Source organism: Ahaetulla prasina, chromosome 10 (assembly GCF_028640845.1).
Source record: "Ahaetulla prasina isolate Xishuangbanna chromosome 10, ASM2864084v1, whole genome shotgun sequence".
Lineage (NCBI taxonomy): Eukaryota > Metazoa > Chordata > Lepidosauria > Squamata > Colubridae > Ahaetulla > Ahaetulla prasina.
Window position 1 is genome coordinate 31189982 of NC_080548.1, and position 17676 is coordinate 31207657.

The window sequence follows — 17676 nt, forward strand, 5'->3', positions numbered from 1 at the left end:
CAGAAAAGGGAAGGAGTTTACTAGGACAAGGCTAAATAGCTTCAAGCGCTTGTTAGGAGACGGAAGGGGAGAGGCGGAAGCTCCCCTATACCTGATCCTGCCTCCCTAATACCAAATGGGAAGAGAAGAGCGGAGGGGGGGGGGCAGAGAAAAAAAAAAGAAAGAGAAAGAAAAAGAGAGAGAGAGAGAGAGAGAGAGAGAAAGAAAGAAAGAAAGAAAGAAAGAAAGAAAGAAAGAAAGAAAGAAAGAAAGAAAGAAAGAAAGGTCTCCCTCTGAACTACAGCTTCTGCTCTACTCCCAAAGCCCCAGAGCCCCTGCACCGATTGACTGAATTCGAACTGTCCTGTGAGGCCAAAAACCCAATACAAACTGTACTTATTTTATTTTATTAGATTTATTAGATTATTTTATTAGATACTGCGAGGAATGGGCAGCAGCGAACGAATGGAGGGGCTGTGGCCCAAAGTGCCGAGGCGTAATAATATGGAGGCAAAATCCTGGTGGAGAAACAGGCAGTGCCAAGAGTATGAGGCAAAAAATCCCATTCCGCCAGCTACCACGCTAACACCGAAGGGCTCCAATATGCAATGGGATGAAGGAGAAGATCTGTTACCGCACTCAACCCCATTCACTGACTTCCCTTCAATTTCCTCACGTGCATTTTTTTTCTGAGGAAGGCCCTGATTTCTCGGGGTGGGGTGGGAAACAGGGTCCGCTCTAGATGAAATCGAACACCCAACCGTACTTGTTGAGAAGGGCAAATGGAGGGAGGAGACCCAGAAGTAGTGAAAGAAAGGGTAACCGGGCCAGGATTGAAAGAAGCCTTTCTTCTCCCTTCCATTGGCAAGACGCCGCACCATGGCGGACATTGGCAAAAGGCAGAGCCATTGGTACTTCCACTCACTTGAACGTCATCTTTTTGTGAGGTGTGCTGATCAAGAGGTCGTACGTCAGGACAGTATCTACAGGGAAATCCCTTTTCATGAATTTTTGTCTGCCACGGCCATCCACCATAAAAATCAGCTGCAAAAAAACAACAACAAGGAAACAGTCCAGCAAAATGGACCTATGATTTAACAAATGACAGATGCAAAGGTGACTTTCCCAGCCGACTGTTGTGTCCTCCCTCGCCTCCGTCCGAGTGATGGCTTAATTAGCCGTCACTATCAGCTCTGGCAGCAGAATCGCCAGCGTCTGCCAAGACCCTCCGTTATCTTCCACAACGCTGGTGAGTCACTCAGAAACAAACTTCAGCTCTTAATCAGTTGATTTGCCTGTTACAAAGAGACACAGCAGCTCTCGCTGCCTTTTATATTCGGGGGGGGGGGTTTGTGACCCAGGTTCCTGGACTCGGACTCCTGGCCTCGGATGATTCAGAAAGTGAGGGAGAAGACCTGGCAAGGCCTGCTTCTCTTGGGCCCTCTCCCTCCCTGGCACCCACCCAAAGGGAGGAGGAGGGGCCGGCAAGGCCTGATTCTCCCGAGCCTTCTTCTGATTTGGCAACGCCCCAAGAACAGTTTTGGAGTGATGCACGACTGCGCAGACGTGACCGGCACGCACAGCAGAGGAAGCGTTGGGACAAAGCCAAAGAATGATGGTCATGTAGTGACATCTGCAGAGACTATAAAAAGGAGGCGGGACTTCCTGGTTTTTTGTCTTGGACAAAGCAGTGAATTTGCGCGGGCAAACTGTATCAATGGAGGGAAGAATATATTCGTGAGTAATTCTGGCCTTATCTATAATTTCCTCGTTATCTCCAGAGACTTGGCAGACCCGTGGGTAGACGTGGCCAGGACATTTATCTATGTAAATAAATTAGAAGAGAAGGCCTTTGACTGACTCTTTGTTGGGAGTATTGGGGGAGAAAAACAGAACGGTGTGGCTCCATGACTCAGCACTTCCTAGGTCTGCCCCACCCCTGCTTCTGTTGTTCCCTCCTCTCCTGCCTACGAAATCTAGGGTCCAGCCAGGCCTGATTGCCATCAGCTGGGTCTGCAGCCGTGGCCTGGGGGGGGGAAGAGTCAGGGGATGGAGGCCTCGTTCTCTCTTCCACCTGGCCCACTTCTGGCTCCTGGAGCTGAGCCAGGGAAGCCGGTGCACCCGAGGTAAGTCCTGACGGCCCTTCCCCCTCACTGTCCAAGTCACTTTCTGGCAGCAGGCCTGGCTCGGGGGGGGGGGGCGCAGACACAACACTGAATTGTGAAAAGCAAAAGTCAAGGGGAGGGGGGAGGAAGCCTGATTCTCTCACCAACCATGTGGTTTATTGCAGGGTCCCCGACCTTAGTAACTTGGTATCTTGCTGCGACGGTTGGGGGGATTGGGAGTGGGAGGCACCGTGTACCGGTGGTTCTCCTCCTATCTCTCTGACCGTTCGCAGACGGTGTTGGCAGGGGGGCAGAGGTCGACCCCAAGGCGCCTCACTTGTGGGGTGCCTCAGGGGTCTGTCCTCTCGCCTCTCCTGTTCAACATCTATATGAAGCCGCTGGGTGAGGTTATCCGTGGTTTCGGGGTGGATTACCACCTGTACGCTGATGACACCCAGCTGTACATTTCCACCAATGAAGCCGTTGAGGTGATGGGCCGGTGTCTTGAGGCCGTACGGGTCTGGATGGGGAGGAACAGGCTTCGACTCAACCCATCCAAGACAGAGTGGCTGTTGGTGCCAGCTTCCCGGTACAGTCAGCTTACACCATCGCTGACTGTGGGGGATGAAGTACTGACCCCAGGAGGAGTGCGCAACTTAGGCGTTCTCCTGGACGACCGGCTGTCCTTAGAGGATCATTTGACAGCCGTCGCCAGGAGCTTTATCAGGTCCATCTGATTCGCCAGTTGCGCCTTTCCTTGACCGGGGCGCCTTACGCACGGTCACTCACGCCTCGTCACTTCCCGCCTGGACTATTGCAATGCTCTCTACATGGGGCTCCCCTTGAAGAGCACCCGGAGGCTCCAGTTAGTCCAGAACGCGGCCGCGCGGGTGATAGAGGGAGCACCGCGTTGCTCCCATATAACACCTATCCTGCGCGGCCTGCACTGGCTACTGGTAGTCTTCCGGGTGCAATTCAAGGTTTTGGTTACCATCTTTAAAGCGCTCCATGGCTTAGGACCGGGATACCTTCGAGACCGCCTTCTGCCACCGATTGCCTCCCAACGACCTGTGCGCTCCCACAGAGTGGCCCTCCTCAGGGTGCCGTCGACCAAACAATGCAGGTTGGCGACCCCCAGGGGGAGGGCCTTCTCTGTGGCGGCACCAGCCCTGTGGAATGAGCTTCCTCCTGGATTACGACAACTCCCTGACCTCCGGACCTTCAGACGTGAACTGAAGACTCTATTATTTCAGCGCGCGGGACTAGCCTAAGAATAAAAATGTTTTAAACAAATTTTAATGGGGGTTTTATTGGTTCTTATTGTTTTAGTGATCAGGCCTTGATAATATTTAGTTTTAATCTGGGTTTTAAAAGTCTATTTATTATATTGTTTTAATATGCCTGTGAACCGCCCTGAGTCCTATGGGAGATGGTGCGGTATATAAGTTTAATAAATAAATAAATAAATAAAAACTTTATAGTTTGTGGACTTCAACTCCCAGAGTCTCCCTCAGCCAGCAAAACTACTAAGGTTGGAGACCCCTGGTTTATTGAACAACTCAGTGATCTGCTTAACAACCATGGCAAAAGACGTCGCAAAATCGGGCTTGGCACGCTTAACAACCGCCTTGCTGAGCAACAGAAATTGTTATCCCAATTGCGTTCATCAATCGAGGACTTCTTGTATTTCTCTCATGGCAGGGATTAAAAAAAAAAGTCTGGAAGACTTTACGCTGGGAATTTCTGATTTCCTTCCGATTTCAGTTATTTATTTTCGTTCATTATGCTTTTGGTGGTTAAGAAGGCAGGTAGTCCCCAACTTACCACGGTTCCCTTAGGGACTGTTCAAAGTTACGACTGCAGTGAAAAAAAACTGACTTGCAACGGTTTCTTTCAGAGTTATGACCTTTGCCGCATCACGTGATTAAAATTCAGATGTTTGGCAACCAACTCATATTTATGAGGGTTGCAGCCTCGGGGGGGGGGGGGGCGGCTCATGCAGCGCAATCTTCTGACAAGCCAAGTCAGTGGGGAACCCATATTCGCTTAACAACGGGGGCTACTAACTTTTAACAATCACGGTGATTCGCTTAACGCCTGCGGCAAGAAAGGTGGTAAAACGGGGTACAACTCGCCTAACAAACGTCTTGTTTCACTACAGAAATCTGGGGCTCCGTTGTAGTTGTAAGTCGAGGACTACCTGTGATAATAAAGAGGTAGGGTAGCAAGTTGCTCGGTGTCACATCTATTTATTTATTTATTTATTTAATCATATTTATATACCGCCCTATCTCCCGAAGGACTCAGGGCGGTTCACAGGCACTTAAAAACACATAAATACAGAATAAAAACAATTTAAAAAACTTATTTTAAAGCCCGTTAATTAAAATATACAAATAAAACCTAATTAAAACCATAAATTTAAAATCTAGCTCAGTCCTGCACAATTAAATAAGTATGTTTTAAGCCCGTGGCGGAAGGTCCGGAGGTCCGAAAGCTGACGGAGTCCGGGGGGTAGATCGTTCCAGAGGGTGGGAGCCCCCACAGAGAAGGCCCTTCCCCTGGGCGTCGCCAGACGACATTGCCTCGCTGACGGCACCCTGAGGAGTCCCTCTCTGTGAGAGCGCACGGGTCGGTGAGAGGTATTCGGTAGCAGTAGGCGGTCCCGTAGATAACCCGGCCCTATGCCATGGAGCGCTTTAAAGGTGGTCACCAAAACCTTGAAGCGCACCCGGAAGGCCACAGGTAGCCAGTGCAGCCTGCGCAGGATGGGTGTTATACGGGAGCACAAGGGGCTCCATCTATCACCCGCGCAGCCGCATTCTGGACTAACTGCAGCCTCCGGATGCCCTTCAAGGGGAGCCCCATGTAGAGAGCATTGCAGTAATCCAGGCGAGACGTCACGAGTGCGTGAGTGACCGTGCATAGGGCATCCCGGTCCAGAAAGGATTTTGTCCTCTGTGAGATGGGCCATAGAAGACAGACAAACAAATAAGCAAACCCCTCGAGATCCTTGTTCGAATCCATAAAGACCCCGCCAGACCCCTTTACTTCCATGAAGCTTCCAGGGAGGTCCCATACAGCCCATCTCCTGCCCATCTCACTCACCTCTTGCAAGCCAGTCTCGTCATAGTAGATGCTGATGATGGAATGTTTGGCTGAGATGGCATATTTTGTGGACCCTCTCATCCTATTGAGAGCACTCAACTTATGCCAGGCATCCGAAGGGTAAACCTTTTTAAATGCAATGCCGTTTTCGCTCGACACCCAGAGCTGCCATGAGAAGAAGGGAAAAAATGGGGGGGGGGTGTTTCGTGCAAAACTATTTTGCATACATGTAGGGTAGGGTAGGATATAGAAAATAGAAAATAGAAAATAGAAAATAGAATAGAATAGAATAGAATAGAATAGAATAGAATAGAATAGAATAGAATAGAATAGAATAGAATAGAATAGAATAGAACAGAACAAAATAAAATAGAGAATAGAGAACATAGAGAAAGAATGGAATGGAATGGAATGGAATGGAATAGAAGAATGAAGAATTTAGAATTTAGAATAGAATATAGAAAATAGAGAAAGAATAGAATAGAATAGAATAGAATAGAATAGAATAGAATAGAATAGAAGAATGAAGAATTTAGAATAGAATATAGAAAATTAGAATAGAATAGAATAGAATAGAATAGAATAGAATAGAATAGAATAGAACAGAACAGAACAGAATAGAAGAATAAAGAATTTAGAATAGAATATAGAATATAAAATATAGAATACAGAATAGACTAGACTAGAATCAGTGATGAAATCTGAAGCAGTTTATTATTGGTTCACTAGCTGCGCATGTGTGCTATGCAGGCATGCACAGTGCACATCACATACCAACTGCGCACGCCAAAAGGAGGCATGGGGTAAGTAGAACAGCGCAAGTGGGAGTGATCAGCTGTGGCGCACAATCTTTTTTTTTAACTTTTAAAAGCATTTTTTTGCAATCTATTCAGCCAAAAAGGTTGTAAAAAGATGCTTTTAAAAGTAAAAAAAAAAAGGCTCTGACGATTGTGCAGCTCAGCTATAATTGTCAGAGCCTTTTTTAACCTTTTAAAAGCATTTAGATTTACCTTTTAAAAGCATAAAAAAATGCCTAAAAAGTAAAAAAAAAAGTTTCAACAATTAACTGAGCGATGCGCAATCTTCAGAACTTTTTTTTTTTTACTTTTTAAAGCATTTTTAACTATCGATTCTCTGGTAAAAAATGCTTAAAAAGTTTTTTGTTTTTTTTTTATTGAAAAAGTTTTAAAAAACAAAAACATTTTCCCCCCTTTTTTCCCCCCTCCCTCCCAGAAAACCCCCTTCCCCCCTCCCCCCACCCCGGCTTCCCGGGTCAATCACAAGGTATTGTTATACATAAACCAAACAGAGAGTAAAATTTTCCCTTCTAATCCAATTAACCTCATCCAAATCTTTTCATCTCCCAACCCCCTCCCCATTACATAAAATAATACTTCCTAATTATTCAAAGGCAATCTGATATTTCTTAATCTGATATCTGTTTTGTCAGAACTTTTTTTTTTACTTTTTAAAAAACTTTTTAAGCAAAAATGCTTAAAAAGTTTTTTAAAAAGTAAAAAAAAAGTTCTGACGATCAGGTGTCGCTCACTTGATTGTCAGAACTTTTTTTTTTTACATTTTTTAGTACCGGTTCGGCAAACCAGTAGCCTTTTTTACTACCGGACCAAACTGGGAGCATTTCACCCCTGGATTGGATAGAATAGAATAGGAATGGAATGGAATGGAATGGAATGGAATGGAAATGAAATGGAACGGAACGGAACGGAACGGAACAATAGAGTTAGAAAGGACCATGGAGGTCTTCCAATCCAACCCACTGCTTAGGCAGGAAACCCCATATCATTTCAGACAAATTGCTGCCCAAACTTTTCAGTACCGTTCTAACTTTGAACGGTCACTAAATGAACTGCCCAAGTTGAGGACTGCCTCTGAAGAGTAAAACAGAAAGTAGGGTAAATGGCCAGGAATGACCCACTTCCCACTGCCTTTCTACCCCCTGGATTCATGAGGAATATAAAGGCATTACTTCCTCCCGGTCTGTCATAACAGCAAAACGCCCAGTAAAAGAGAGGACAAAATCCTTGATGGGAGAGTCACTCGGGAAATTGGAAAGGTAGATGTAATTTATCTTATCTTGGCTGGAAAAGAGAGCAAGAAAAAGAGAAAAATGATGTCATTAGGTTTATGTATTTATTTATTTATTTATTTAATCACATTTTTATACCGCCCTATCTCCCAAGGGACTCAGGGCGGTTTACAGCCTAATAAAACATACATATAAATACAAAATAAAACACCAATTTAAAAAACTTATTAAATAAGGCCGAATATTAAAACCACAATAAGACAATAAAAACCCCGTTAAAACCAAATTTTAAATTTTAAATTTTAAAGGTTGAGTAGTGGGCCCACTTCAGTTTGGAGAGCCAGTTTGGGGTATCAGTTAAGGCCTAGAAATAGGGAGGCTGGGAGTTCTAGTTCTTGTCTGGCCTTCGTGGTTAAAGTTGGCTGGGGGACTTTGGGTCAATCACGAGGAGTCGGTGAGTTCTAGTCCTGCCTTTGGCATGAATGCCGACTTTGAGCCAAATGCTCTCTCTCTCTCAGCCCAACCACCTCACAAGGGCAAATAGGAGGAAGGAATATTAGGTATGTTTGCCGCTTTGAGTTATTTATAGCCAAAATAATAAAGCTGGGATAAAGTCTAATAAATAAATAACTAAAATGTCTCGTCCTGGCCCCAAAGGTGCTTTTTCAAAGGCAACTGGACTGCCTTTGTTTTTCCTGGAAGACGTCTGGTTTCTCGTCCAAGAAGCTTCTTCAGTTCTGACTGAATGGTGCAGGATGGAAGGATTTATATTCCTTGCAGTCCTCTGGTCCTTAGCCCTCTCTCTTGAGAGTTGCTGAGGCCGCTTGGCGGTGTTGTGACTTCGGCTCCCGAGCCTGTCCTCACAGAGGAAGATGACTCTGAAAGTGATGGGGAGGAGCTGACAAGGCCTCCCTCTCCAGGACCCTCCTTTCTGGCAACGCCTCAGGTTCCAGCTGAAGGCCAGGATTGAAGGCATGTCGGAGCACCCACTAATAGGGAGTGATGAAGATCAATCTTGGATTGGTCCCAGGCAGCGTTGGAGGGAGAGGCGTGCGCAGCAAAGGAAGCGGTGTGGAAGGGGAGGGGCCAGAGATTGCTGAGTCACTGAGCCATGCCCCACAGGGGATAAAAGTGGGTGGGGTTGCTCTGCAGGCTCTGTGACGGACAAAAACTGCATATTGTGAGTTCGGATGGGATATTTTTTGGAATTAAGGAGTTTGTGGATAACTTCTGACTACTCTTTGAACTCTTGGTTGCCCCAGCAACGGACTACAGATACGCTGACTCCTGTTTCTAGAGATGATAAAAATCTTGGCAGGCATTTGGAAAGTAGCTGCCAGAATTTTTATCTACTAAAGGGATTCAGGTCGGCTTGTAAAAATAAAGTACTGGTAGACGTCATTTGCTTGTGTGTCTTTCTATGTGAGGTGAGGGAACAGAAAAGGTGGCTTCTCTATGCCTGAATCGTGCCAATGGGTGAGGAACCTTCTGGGAATTGCTGAAAGGACCTTGTTGAAAAGACTAAGCTGTCTCGTCCTTCTTATTACATTCCTGTTCGTTTCTACTGGCTAAATTACCCTTTTTGGACTCTATGACAGTTCAGCCTAGGAAGGAGAAGCTTACCTTTGCAAGATCACGTTCCCCCAAATATAAAAAGACTTGCTGAAGGGGTTGTAAGCCAGGCCTCGTGCGATCAGGGTTTGGTCTGTGTATTTCTCGGTGCCCAGGAGCATCACAAACCCTTTATCAGAGGCTGTTGACAAGAAAAAAGAACTGTCAAAAAAAAAGTTTTCAGCGGCAATTGCAAGAAGACAGGAGGAGAAGGAGGAGGAGGAGGAGGAGAAGGAGAAGAAGGAGGAAGAGGAGGAGGAGGAGAAGGTGAAGGAGGAGGAGGAGGAGAAGGAGAAGGAGGAGGAGGAGAAGGAGAAGAAGGAGGAAGAGGAGGAGGAGGAGAAGGTGAAGGAGGAGGAGGAGGAGGAGGAGGAGAAGCTCCTCTTCTTCCTCTCTTTGTTGTGTCTCCCTGAAGGCCACTGTTCTGAACCTCAAATCCCCTTGAAAGTCAGAGGACAGGACAGCTCCTGAACAACAGATTCAGCAGAAACTCAAGGCAGAAAAGAACAAGGACAAATTGGAGAGAAGCCCAGGGTTGAACTTGGGGGCTGGGGGGGGGGGGAGGAACGTCCTTAATGCTCTCTGAGCGTGGTCGTTTTCTTGCAGACATTTTGTCACCCAACTAGGCAACAACATCAGTGCTCGAAGGGAGTGGGGTTGGAGGAGGAGGAGGAGGAGGAGGAAGAAAAGAGGAGGAGGAGGAGGAGGAGTACTGTGGGTTCTCTGATGCTCTCTGAGCTTGGTTGTTTTTTTGCAGACATTTCATCACCCAACTAAGTAACATCATCAGTGCTAGAAAGGAGTGCGGTTTGCTCTCTTTTTTACAGGCCCTTTCAGTGTTGACGGTGGGAGTCTTCATGGTCCCTTGATTAGGGCATTGTTTGCTGTTACAAAACTCAAGACAAACATGCTAACCAGCATGGCTGGCTGAGGAATTCTGGGAGTTGAATCCATGCATCCTAAAGTTGCCAAAGTTGGGAAACCCTGCATTAAGCAATGTCGTCTCTCAGGAGCTAAAAAGACGCCTTTTCTGTTGCAACACCTTCCCTCTGGAGCAAAGTTTCCCCGAAAAGATCCGGAGGGCCTCCATTCAGCTATTGCTTAGAGAAGCCCTGGCTCTTCTCCCAGCTCATCCCTTGTTTTTCACCCGCTCTGTTGTTTTCCTTCCTTTCTTGTGGAAGATCTTTTTCCCATCTTTCTCTTGTTTGTGTTGTCGTTTCGTCGTTGTGAGCTGCCCAAAGTTACTGAGAGCTGGGCGGCATGACGGTTCGATAAATGAGTGTGATGCCGCTTTGTCGCAGAGTCAGCCAGATGCTTAGACTGGGCGTACCTCTCCACCTCCCAAGGACCAGGTGAGTTTCATAAACCACAAACAACGGGTATGGTTCTTACCTTTAGGTACACGGGAAGGGATTTTGTACACTAGATCAAAATGTTTCCGCTCTGGAAACGGAAGAGAAAAAGAGAACAAAGGTCAGTGTGTGAACAGAAACGAATAGTTTACAGCAGGGGTGTCAAACTCAAGGCCCAGGGGCCAGATCCGGCCCACGGGGTACTTAGATCTGGCCCGAGGGGAAGCCATGGAAACCACAAAGGAGTAGCCCACGGTGCCCCTGCCATAGAAAACGGAGCTCCTGAGGGCCACGTGCGCCCCCCCAGGTCTGTTTTCGGTGGCAGAGGGTTGCAAGGAGGCCTTCGCATAGGCGCCCACCCCCCCGGACACGAGTCATGTCAAGCTGGCCACGCCCACTCCCAAGGTCAAACACAACCCTGATGCGGCTCTCAATGAAATTAAGTTTGTCACCCCTGGTTTAGAGTCACAGTTCAATAGCCAGCAATTAACGTTTTTCTCCTTAACCTAGGGAACTGGCAAAGATAGCTTACAGTAGCATTGCCCATGCTGATTTCAAAAATCTAGTCATCAGGTAAATTCTTCTTTTTCCAAGTGTCTTGAAATGGTTCCAACTCATCCTGTATTGTACAGGTAGTCCCTGACTTACAACAGTTCGTTTAGTGCCCCCTCTTAAGTTACAACGGCATTGAAATAAATGATTTATGACCATCTTTCACACTTAAAACGACTCTTACAGCAGCCCCGTGGTCACGTGATCCAAAGTCAGGTGGTTCGTAGTTATGACCCAGTTGCTGTGTGCTGGGGTCACGGGACCCCTCCTTTGCGACCTTCTGATGAGCAAAATGGATTTACTTAACCAGCCTACTACTAAGTTAAGTGCGGTGATTCACTTAACAAGCATGGCGAGAGAGGTCATCAAATGGGGCCATACTCAACTTGACAAATGTCTCGCTCAGCAGCAGCAATTTCGGCCTCTATTCTGGTCAAGAAGTCCCGTGGAAAAGGACTCGAGCATTATTACCTCTGTCGTATGAAACAACGTAACGACGAATTCCGCTCGGGCGAGTCGTCAGCAAATGGAACATGTTTCCCTCTGTCAACAAGGCCCATAAAACCTTGCATGAACGTCCTGGAGAAAAGAAGAGAGGTCCAAATTTGGAGGGACGCACAGAAGCGTTTTAGATGCGCCCATCCCAAAGTGCGGGTCACCTTTTCCCAAAATCTCCACAGCAGCTGAAGCCTATAGAAACGACCCAGAGCAGTGGTCACCAACTGGTGGTCCGCAGAAAAATTATTTGCATTTTTTTATGTTGTACTAAATCAGGGGTCCTCAAACTACGTCCCTGGGACAGACACGTGCAACGAACTGTCGCTGCAGAGCCTTCCCCCTTCAGGGTCTTTTTGTGCAGGTCGGAGAGGGGCAGAAATTCCGACTTGGGGTCTGCTTCGGCCTCCTGGTGTGGGGCTTTGGGCGAAGGCTGGAGGGAAGTGCTGCTGGTGGCGAAGAGCCGGAGGACCTTATTCCAGTGGGACTGCATCATGGCCTGGAACTGGTTGACCATCTCAGCCCACTAAGCCTCCAGGTGTCGATACCTGGCCTTGCACTCCTGCAGGTCTTCCCTCTGCTTGGAAAGCCTACGCTCCTAGTCCTGAGTGAGGTGCTTCTGCTGAGCCTCCTTCTCAGTCAGATCCAATTTGAGCTGAACTGTTTTGCCAACCCTTTCTCATGGTGGCTGCTTAGCTCCAACAACCGCTTCCTGTTGGGGCCCTAAGGAACCCGGATGGGCAGGCAAGGAATGGCTGGGAGGGGAGGGGAGAGTAGAAGCCCCTCAACGTGAGTGACATCAAGTTGGCCCATGTCTACCCAGTCACATGACCATCTAGCCCCACCCACCCGCCCAGTTATTAAGCAGATCATATTAGCGGTCCATGGGATTTAAAATTATGAATTTAGTGGTCCCTGAGGTCCGAAAGGTTGGGGACCCCGACCCAGAGTGTCAACTCTGAAGCAAACCTGGCTGAAGCCATCTTGTTTTGCCACAAAACCTGAGAGGGGGAAAGGAGATAGCTTGGCTAACAGTCAAAACAAAAAGTTTTCCTGGAGGAACCAAGGTCATCGTAATAGGTGGCTGGAGCGGAGGAGGAGCGGAGCCCGTCAGCTGCATTCATTGGACAATGTGACCGGTGACACCTGGGAGGGAGGATTTTTACTCTTTTAATAGGAACTTTGGGAGTTGGGTTTTCACTGGCCGTGCCGATAGGATGTATCTCGTTGTGGCCCACCAGCGCCCAGCAGAGCTGGCAGCAGATTCCGACAGTGAGGAGGTTGGGGAGGAACCTGGGCCAGTCCTGGAGTCTGGGGAAGGCTCGGAGGAGGGGTCTGCATCGGCCCATCTGGGAGTTACCGTATTTTTCTATAAGACTATAAGATGCATCAGAGTATAAGACACGCCTTAGTTTTTGGGGAGGAAAACAAGAAAAAAGCTGATTGAGGGAGGATCAGCCTCCTGGAATACCCCCAATCAGCTGTTCCCAGAGTGTTGTGTCTCGCCCGCTTTCACCGCAGCCGGGGCCTTCTTATCTGCTTCCGAACGCTGAGGAATGTCCTAGTATGCCTCCAGCCCCAGCCCTGGCTCCATGCCCAGGCAAACGGAGCAACTAGACCCCTCCCCCTGCCCCACAGCATGTGAGCCTGAGGGAGGTCAATTACCAACAGCTGCAGACTGGAGTGACCCTCGCTTCAGAAGAATTGATAGGCGGCGGCGACAGAAGGAAGGGAGGGGCAGGCCTGGATAAGTGCTGAGTCATGGAGCCACACCCCATGGCCTATATAAAGGATCTGCTTTCTGGCATTCTCTGAGTCAGGCAAAGTCTAACATATCTTGCTGAAGTCACTTTCTGGTCTCCTGCCTGCCTTGAGAACTTTGCTAGGACTTTGGCAGAGCTGCAGAGGCACGCCTGATTCGGATTTCCCTGACCCGGTCGTCAGCGGAGGAGTGGGACACGACACAGAGGTGAACTTTAGCAACAGGTTCATTGGTTGTGAGCTCTGCGCCTTGCTTTTTTTTCAGCCTCTCAAACGGAGGTTTCAGAGGCTGGACATGGCTACATTCTGTGTATAAGATGCACCCAAATTTTCACCCTCTCTTTGTGGGGGGAAGGTGCATCTTATACTCCGGAAAATATGGTATGTGCTGCCTCCGGAATCTGATATTAGCGAGGCAGAAGAACAGTGTGAGCCTGTTCCCAGTGTGCACATGCGCAGAGCTGCCAGAAGGCAAGAACAATTAAGAAAAGAAAGGGCGACTCAGGAGTAAGGCTTGGAGATGATTGCCCCGCCTCCCATAAGACATAAAAGAGGAGCAAATGGACGTGAGCCTTTGTAGGAAGCAATTAGTTCATATAGTCAGTTCAAGCTCTGAGAAGTCCGTTTGACTCTGTGCTCCGTTTGGCCTTGCAAAACTAATTTCAATTAGGTCTCTGGCAGCGGTTCAAGGGAGATAAAGGTGAGTGCTTATCAACATAACCAGACATCTGTCGGAATCTTCACAGACTGTTTGTGAATCATTACAGGCTGTGAATGACCATAATTTACAGCCCTCTCAATAAAAGAGGTTTTTCGGGACTAAGATTGCGATTTATGCTTTCTCGGGAAGCCTGAGAAATGTTCTTTGAGGAATCCACCCGTCTCAGAGTTCTGCTTTCAATGGGTGCGTTACTCAGAATGCTGACACAGAGGGAAAAAGGAAAGGCGACTTTTCAACATAATTTATAAATTTAAATAATAAATAAACATAGAAAAGGACTTACCATAGATATTATGGCATAAGGTCTTCCCCTTTTCTCTTAAGGAGCCACTCGCCTTCACAATCCCATCTAAAGAAGAAAAAAAAACCAGAAGAAAAACAGTTCTTCCTTTCCTGGGCATGGTCTCACACCTGTCAAAATGCTGCAGTTATTTTACAGGTAGTAAAATAGTCCTCGACTTTCAACTGTTCCGTCAACAGGCGAAGCTTTCCTGTTCTGCCATAGGCAGCACCTCGCAGCTGCACCAAGGAATTCACACCTCGGCCAAAACAAAACACAGCCTGGCCTGCCGAAGTCAAGGCCATCTCCACGGAGACTCGCAACGGCTGGAGGGAGTGACTTCTATGACACTCGAAATTGCTTCCTTGGGGAATGTGACTGGTGACACACTTTGGAGGGAGGGGGAAACAGGGTTAGAGGCAACGGCCTCTGGTGGCTCAACAGACTAAGCAGTCTGTTATTAACACAGCTGCTTGCAATTCCTGCAAGTTCAAGTCCCACCAGGCCCAAGGTTGACTCAGCCTTCCATCTTTTATAAGGTAGGTAAAATGAGGACCCAGATTGTTGGGGGCAATAAAAGTTGACTTTGTATATAATATACAAATGGATGAGACTATTGCTTAACACAATGTAAGCCACCCTGAGTCTTCGGAGAAGGGCGGGATATAAATGCAAATTTTTTAAAAAAAGGCGCGAAGTGGGTGAAGCCAGAGTTGGCTTCACCTCGGTCATGCCGACATGGTGCTCCTAATAAACAACTTGGGTTTTTCTTACTAAATGGTTTGAGACTCTTAATTTTACTAGGGCATTGATCGGAACCCTGACACGTTCGCTAAGTGACCGTTCGACGTTACCATGGCCCTAAAAAAAGGGACTTCTGATCGTTTTTCACACTTAACAGCCGTCGCAGCACTCCCGCGCTCAAAATTCAGATGGTTCGTATTTAGGAGGGTTGCCCCTAAAGGTCACGTGATCCTTTTTGCGACCTTCTGACCAGCAAATTCAACGGGGGAAGCCAGGTGGACTTAAGAACTTTTGTTACTAATTGAACAATGGCAGTAATTCCCTTGCCGACTGGGGCAAGGGAATTGGGCGTAAAACGGGCCAAAACTCACTTAACAAATGTCTCGCTCAGCCACAGGAATGCTGGGATCAATTGTGGTCGTAAGCTGAGGACTAGCTATATGAGAGGATGGAAGAGTAGTGTCTTCTCTCAGGCTGGAACCGGTTCGTTCTCGACGGAGTCTAATACACTACCCCAAAGGTGCTTTTTCAGGAGGCAACTGGACGTTGCTTTTTCTGGACTTTCTGGTTCGCTTCTCATCCAAGAAGCTGCTTCAGCTCTGACAGGATGGTGCGAAATGGAAGGGTTTATATTCCTTGCAGACAGTTGCCACCTGGAAAAGCACCTTTGGGACAACCAGGACCTGGAGGACTGAGAATCTCTACAGATTTTCAGCTATACAATTTGGGATGAACACCCTTGGAACGGTGTGGGAGTAGGAACGGATTTCCAGAGGAAAAATTGCAGACTACAGGAGCCAGGAGGACCACTCAGGTGGCCCTGAGGACACAGATAAACCTCCAAGTGGCCTCAACGACCCTCTCAAAGGACGCAAATGACCAGCTGTCTGCAAGGAGTGTAAATCCTTCCATTCCCCAACCATCCAGTTAGAGCTGAAGAAGCTTCTTGGGTGAGAAGCGAAACATCTTCAAAAAAAACAAGGAAGTCCATTTGCCTCCTGAAAAAGCACCTTTGGGACAACGGTGACCTGGACGACTGAGAATCTCTACAGATTTCTAATACACTACCTTTGCAACTTATAAGGAAGAATTCCCCTTCCTGAGAACCGCCACTGAGGGCGATCAGGTATTCGGTGTTATTGTGAGGGAAGAAGACGGGAACCAGCTTCTTCACGCAGACGTTGTTCAAGATCCGTGTCCACAGATCTAAAGAGGTAACAGAGGGAGAAAGAGCAGATCCCCTGTCAGAAAATTCTGCCCAGAAACCTCTTGCAACTTCCTGCTGCCTTCTCAAAGGGAAGGAGGGGAGGGCCAGCAGTCGGGGGGGGGGGGGATGGACTCAAGGGCGGTGGCCGATGAGCAAGTGCACCCTTCAAAGAGTTATCCCAAAGGCGCAGGGGTTAGAATGCGGTATTGCAGGCTGGCTCTGCCGACTGCCAGCAGTTCGATCCTGACCGGCTCATGGTTGAGTCAGCTTTCCGTCCTCCCGAGGTCGGTAAAATGAGGACCCAGATGGTTGAGGGCAAGAGGCTGACTCTGTAAACCGTTTAGAGGGCTGGAAAGCACTGTGAAGCGGTATATACCGTATTTTTCAGAGTATAAAACGCACTTCCAAAAGACGGTGAAAATTTGGGTGTGTCTTATACACCGAATGTAGCCCCGCCCACCCGCCAGACCCCACCCTTCAACCTCTGCACGTCCTCTCAAACGGAGAGCCTCTCAAGCAGCCTCCAAAAGCTCCGTTTGCAAAGGAGCTTCTCTTTGCAAAGGCAGCCTCTCAAATGGAGCTTTCGGAGGGTGAAAAAACACAAGGCACAGAAGCCAAAATGGCAACCCAGAAGGAGCTGCTGCCTTGCCGGACCGATTCCGGCCTTCCCCTGCCTGTACTCACTCGAGCGCCCCATGACGATCAGCTGCATTTTTGAAGCTGCGTATCTGCCCCAACGAGGGCGCGGGTGCGCTCACAACCAGCGAACCTGGTTGCTAAAGTTCACCTCTGGGAACAGCTGATTGGGGGTATTCCGGAGGCGGTCCACCCGCCAATCAGCTGCTCGTGTTGAATCAGGCTAATGTGCTCAAGCCAACCAGGCTGTTTGCTGAAAAGACGCTAGCCAGATGAATACAGATGGATCCTGGTAGGCAGAGGCAGAATTTTTTTTCCCCTTATTTTCCTCCCCGCAAAATAAGGTGCGTCTTATATTCCAGAGCATCTTTTTTTTTATATATATATATATATAAAAGTTTTATTTTTACAATCATATCCAACAGCTCATCCAATGTACAATATACAATTAGTCGGGCTATTCCAGAGCGTCTTATACTCCAAAAAATATGTTAAGACTAAGGGCTCATCCTTTCCTCTTCCTTCCTTCCTCCCTCCCTTCCATGGTGCGCAGTGGTTAAAATGCACTGTTGCAGGCTAACTTTGCCCACTGCCACGAGTTCGATCCTGAGCAACTCAAGGTTGACTCAGCCTTCCATCCTTCCGAGGTGGGTCAAATGAGGACCCAGACTGTTGGGGGACAAGAGGCCGACTCTGTAAACCACTCAGAGAGGGCTGGAAAGCCCTGTGAAACACCATCACGGCTCTTGGACCTCCGTGGGATTCCAGACGACTTACTCAAATTATGGTAAATCACACACTTCCATGTGTAATTATAGATCCTTCAGTCTCTGGGACTTTAATAATGCGTGGAGTAAAGCAAGGACGCGAGGAATCCAGTGGGTTGAATGGACTCTCTGGCAGAAAGCTTTGGGGTTTTTTTTACTGGATTATGGACCTTCCTGGCGAGGCCATGCTCCTGGAAGCATTGCAGGAGCATTTTAGGTGGGTTTATAGAGCACTGCACACCAGAACAACTAGACACAAGAACAGTTTTTTCCCGAAGGCCATCACTCTGCTAAACAAATAATTCCATCAA

The 17676-nt window shown here is 47.8% G+C and overlaps 1 protein-coding gene across 2 annotated transcripts in view; it reads right to left on the reverse strand.

Annotated features, from left to right (window-relative positions):
- Positions 1 to 17676, reverse strand: part of CATSPERG (cation channel sperm associated auxiliary subunit gamma) — a 54141-nt gene that overhangs the window by 21693 nt on the left and 14772 nt on the right. For both annotated transcript variants that reach the window (XM_058196224.1, XM_058196225.1), the window contains 8 exons: positions 15824 to 15961; positions 14015 to 14080; positions 11226 to 11333; positions 10243 to 10293; positions 8863 to 8992; positions 7180 to 7291; positions 5193 to 5357; positions 905 to 1023 (listed from right to left, as the gene is read on the reverse strand). In XM_058196224.1, coding sequence (XP_058052207.1) covers positions 905 to 1023; positions 5193 to 5357; positions 7180 to 7291; positions 8863 to 8992; positions 10243 to 10293; positions 11226 to 11333; positions 14015 to 14080; positions 15824 to 15961 — 889 coding nt within the window. The remainder of the gene's footprint in view (positions 1 to 904; positions 1024 to 5192; positions 5358 to 7179; positions 7292 to 8862; positions 8993 to 10242; positions 10294 to 11225; positions 11334 to 14014; positions 14081 to 15823; positions 15962 to 17676) is intronic.